Here is a 4,297-nt window from a genome sequence, read left to right as displayed (position 1 = left end):
TAATAGTTGATTAATGTTATTTAGAGTATGATTATTTTATTGTTAACCCTGTGATTGGCACTGGGAAGTGAGGGGGGAGGGAGGGGGGAGTGGAGGGGTGGGTTGGGGAAGAGGGGGATTTATATTGTAAAATTTTATAAAATTTTCAATAAAAAAAAAAAGTTCAATCAATCAATTTCAACTTTGCAAGATCTTTTTTTCCCCGCGAGAAGTAGAAATTAATTGATTGAACTTTTTTTTTTTTTTTTTTGCACACAGTGGTGGAGGCCTAAAGCGAAAAGGTTTTATAAAACCCAGCTGAAGGCCTAGGACTGGGGCGACGGCGCGCGTGCCCACAGAGAGGGCTCTGAGTGCCGCCTCTGGCACCCGTGCCATAGGTTTGCCACCAGTGGTTTACCAGATCCTTAGCTCAGGGATATTCAAAACCAGATGTGTCAGAGGTGGAAAGCGTTGGACTCTTTCTAGAGTGCGGAGAAGAACACCCAAGATGATTAGGGGTTGGGGGCTAAAACAGATGAAGAACGGTTGCAGGAATCGGGTGTGTCTAGTCTAGTTTAAAAAGGAGGATTAGGGGGTGACACGATAGTAGTGTTCCAGTATTTGAGGGGCTGCCCCAAAGAAGAGGGAGTCAAGCTATTCTCCAAAGCACCAGAAGACAAGATGAGAAACCTGGAATTCAGGAGAAATTTCCTGAGAGCGAGAAGAATTAATGCCTCCAGAAGTTCTGGATGCTCCATCCCTGGAGGCTTTTGAGAAGAGATGGGATAACCATTTATCTGAAAGGGGGTTAGGGCTTCCTGCTTGAGCAGAAGGTTGGACTAGAAGACCTTCAAGGTCCCTTCCAACTCTGTTAGGCTGGACAACTCTAGCAGGTGTGATGGAACCACAGCTGCGAGTGAGCGGTAGAAAAGGGGAGGCTGCTTTAAAGAGCCAGTGGTTTGCCTTAAAAGCTGCTCATGGAATCGTAGGGCTAGAAGGGCGTTAGAGGTCATCTAGTCCACACCCCGGCCCAAGGCAGGAGTCCTTACTCCTTAACGTTCATAAGGATGCTTTTGGGGGAAAAGCTTTGTCAACAGCCAAAAGATGCTGAGGTCAGCTCATCAGACCTCTTCCGAATCCAGTTTTGAAGGTATGCCCAGCCTATCCAAGCCGCTTGAGGGCACCCTGGGTTGTGTGGGTTCAGTTCAGGGTGGTTTGCTCCCCAAGGAAAACTTAACTTAAGTGTAATGTGTGTATTAGATGATTGCTTTGTTCATGTGCCTTCAGCTTGGCTCATTTTGTTGCAACGTTTTGTACCTAGGTGCAAATACCTGGGAGAAGAAAAAGGACAGGCTTTTGTGAACAGAGTTCATTTAAAGCCTTTGCCACAGGAATCAACTGTAAGTCTGCCTTTTCAGAGTGTCTCTCTTTTTGGAAAGAGACTCCTTCCTTCCTTCCTTCCTTCCTCCCTCCCTCCTTCCCTCCTTTCTTTCTTTCTTTCTTTCTTTCTTTCTTTCTTTCTTTCTTTCTTTCTTTCTTTCTTTCTTTCTTTCTTNGGGGGGGGAACTATTCCAGAGATGGGAAGGATGAAAGAAGCCTCTGGCTTTCCCAGCCTGGCGTCTTCCCTGCCGTCTGGACTCCAACTCCCAGAATTCCTCCCACCTAAAGCCAAGGGCAATGCGGGCTGGGGATCCTGGGGGTTGTAGTCCCAGCGGCCGGGAAGGCGCCCGCCGGGGGAGGCGGCGGCCTTTGGGCCCGGGTCTTGAAAGCAGAGAGGAGGCGGGACAAGGGGGGGGGGGCTCAGCTCGCCCGGACGGACAGGCGGCCTAGCCGGGCAGGGGGATCGGCTGGAGGCAGAGGCCGGCCCGCCCGCCCTCCCACCCCCTGCCCGGCGCCTTCCCCCGAACTCACAACTCGCTCTTGCCGGATTTCTCCCAGTTGCGGATCCATTCGGCCGGGAGCGCCACCGCCGCCGATGTCGCCGCCGCCATCTTCCCCGTGTGGCGCGGAGAGCCCGGATGAGAGAACGACGACGGGCCCGAGGTCAGAGGGGACGGCGGAGACGGCCGCGCCAGGCATGCCGGGAAAGCGAGCCCGCAGCGCTGGAGGAGGAGGAGAGAGAGAGAAGCCAGAGGAAAGCCGCGGCGGCGGGGACGTCAAACAGCAACCACAACTCCCCCCCCAGCGAGCCGAAAGGAGGGAGGGAGAGAAAGAAAAGATGGGTACGTCAACCCAAGAATCAATCCTCAGGCGCTTCTCTCGGCTGTCCGCTAAATCGGGCGGCGGGCGAAGCTTCCGATCCCGGCTCGGGAAAACCCGCCTGGCTGGATTGACGGGTCGTAAGCCGGTTTTACACAAGCCATAGATTCTCCCGAGTCAAGGGAGCGTGCATTGGGTTCGTCGGGATGTTGAAGCACCCTATGATATGGGTGTGGGGGGGTGTCCGTTACATCAGTGGTTTTTTGTCTCTATTTGAATTCCTTTGGAGAGATTTGGACTTCCAACTCCCAGCGTTGCCGGGCTGGGGGATTCTGGGAGTTTGAAGTTCAAGCCGCTTTTTTTTTTTTAAAAAAGGGGGGGGCTCGGGGTTGCAAGACAGGCTGCTGCCCGCGCCCTGAAGCGTGCAAAACGGATTGGGGTGAGGCCGGTGCAGGGTTCAAATCCAGCCAAGCGAGCAGAAGAAAAAAAAAACCAGGCTTAAGCTTTTATGTTGGGTGAATTCACCTTTTGGGGGGGTTGTTTGCGTGTTTTGGGGAGATATCTGCATAGGGTCTCTTTCCATTCAAGCGAACCCCCTCTCCTGAATTGGGGGTCCTCGTGGGGGGGGAGGGCTTGGGAAGGCAACGGGGTGAATCCCGACGAGCCGGGCATCACCTGGGAAAGGCGCAATTGGCGTTTCCACACCAGCCAACCCCAATAAATTTGGGGGGGTCCAAGCTCTCCTTAGCCCCTTGCAACGTTTCCTCCAGCCCGGGATCCCCCTTTTTGCATTATTAATTATTATTATTATTATTAATTATTAATTATTAATTATTATTATTAATTTTTGCAATCTTGGAAGTTGCCATTCCCAAGACAGTAAAACAAGGAAGTCCTGTGGCCTTGTGGGGTGGGAACTCACCTTTGGGACAACCAGGACCTGGATTGACTGAGAATCTCCATAAACATTCCCAAGACCGAGTTTCGGGACAAGAGTCGGGGTGTGTGTATCACGTGCACCTCCCCACTCATTCGTTCGGGATAAGCAAGGCTGCGCGCTCCACCCGTCCCGTTGCAACGGGCACCTTCCTGGCTACGGGGTGGGGCTATGCAAGCTTGCACGTGTGAACGCGCGTCGCCTGCTTCCCGGGCCCGCGGGCTCCTGCAATCCGAGTTCAGGGGGGGGGGGTCGGAGAAGCCAGGCAGCCACCTGGGAGACCCCCTCCCCAATGCATTTTCCGAGGGGACGATCCGAAGCGCTGCAACCAAGCCGGGACAGTCCGCGAGTCCTCCACCCGCCGGGGCGCCCGATCCTCCGGCAGCTCCACCCGGAGACCGCGGGGCGGCGCTTCTTCCTCCTCGGGGCGGCGGCGGCGGAGGGAAGGAGGGCGGTCCAGCAGCCATTTTCGGGGCGGCCGAGCGCGTTCCCGGCGGAGGGTGGCCCGGACAAGTGGGGTGAGTGGCGGGCGAGGGGCAGGCGGACCCCGCGGGGCGCCCTCTGCGCCGGGAACACCCATCCCCATCCTCCCCGGCCGGGGGACTGCGGGCTGCGGCGCGCGGGCTTTGCAACCCCGCTTCTCTGCGATGCCCGGGGCTTGGCTTTTCCTTCGCCCTTCCCAAATGCGGGGTTGCTTGAGGGGCTTTTCCTGCCGTGGGAAGGCGAGACCTTCCAGACCCGGGTCCTGCCTGGCTCCCTCTTGCCCCCCACCCCGGATCTGGGACTTTTTTTTTTTTTTTGCATTGCAAAGGACGCGTGGGCGCGGCGGGTCGTGGGAATGGCTCCCCAAACGCTGGCATGCGGGCAAAATTCCCCCTCGGACGGCTTGAGCCTCTTTCACCATGCTAAGCCTGGCTAGGTCGAAAGGGAAGGGCGGAAAGCTCGCTAATCCTGGGGTTCCTTGCGCGCCCCGCTTTCTGCCCCGCGGGTTGGGTCCTCTTCCACGTGGGAACGCGAGCGCCACGCGGGTTCCCAGCTTTGCGTTCTGCGGTCGGTTTCGTTTCCCAGCTTTTGTGAAGATGGTGCCGAGAGAAAGAGGGAATGAGAAAGAGAAAGCAAAGTGTAGGGCCCTTTTGGCCGGCGCAGAGGTGCCTTGTCGCATGCGGGTGTGTGTGTGTGTGT

General features: G+C 55.9%; 1 protein-coding gene across 1 annotated transcript in view; it reads right to left on the bottom strand.

Annotated features, from left to right (window-relative positions):
• Positions 1–2,004, bottom strand: part of THOC2 (THO complex 2) — a 47,673-nt gene extending 45,669 nt beyond the window's left edge. Inside the window, exon 1 of the mRNA XM_015826778.1 lies at positions 1,891–2,004. Within this exon, the coding sequence (XP_015682264.1) occupies positions 1,891–1,970 (80 nt within the window). The 5' untranslated portion in view covers positions 1,971–2,004. The remainder of the gene's footprint in view (positions 1–1,890) is intronic.
• Positions 2,005–4,297: the final 2,293 nt, after the last annotated feature.

Source organism: Protobothrops mucrosquamatus, unplaced genomic scaffold (assembly GCF_001527695.2).
Source record: "Protobothrops mucrosquamatus isolate PMUCROS unplaced genomic scaffold, P.Mucros_1.0 scaffold3296, whole genome shotgun sequence".
NCBI lineage: Eukaryota > Metazoa > Chordata > Lepidosauria > Squamata > Viperidae > Protobothrops > Protobothrops mucrosquamatus.
The sequence above is the reverse complement of the archived record's forward strand: the minus strand, read 5'-3'. Positions and strand labels throughout refer to the sequence as shown.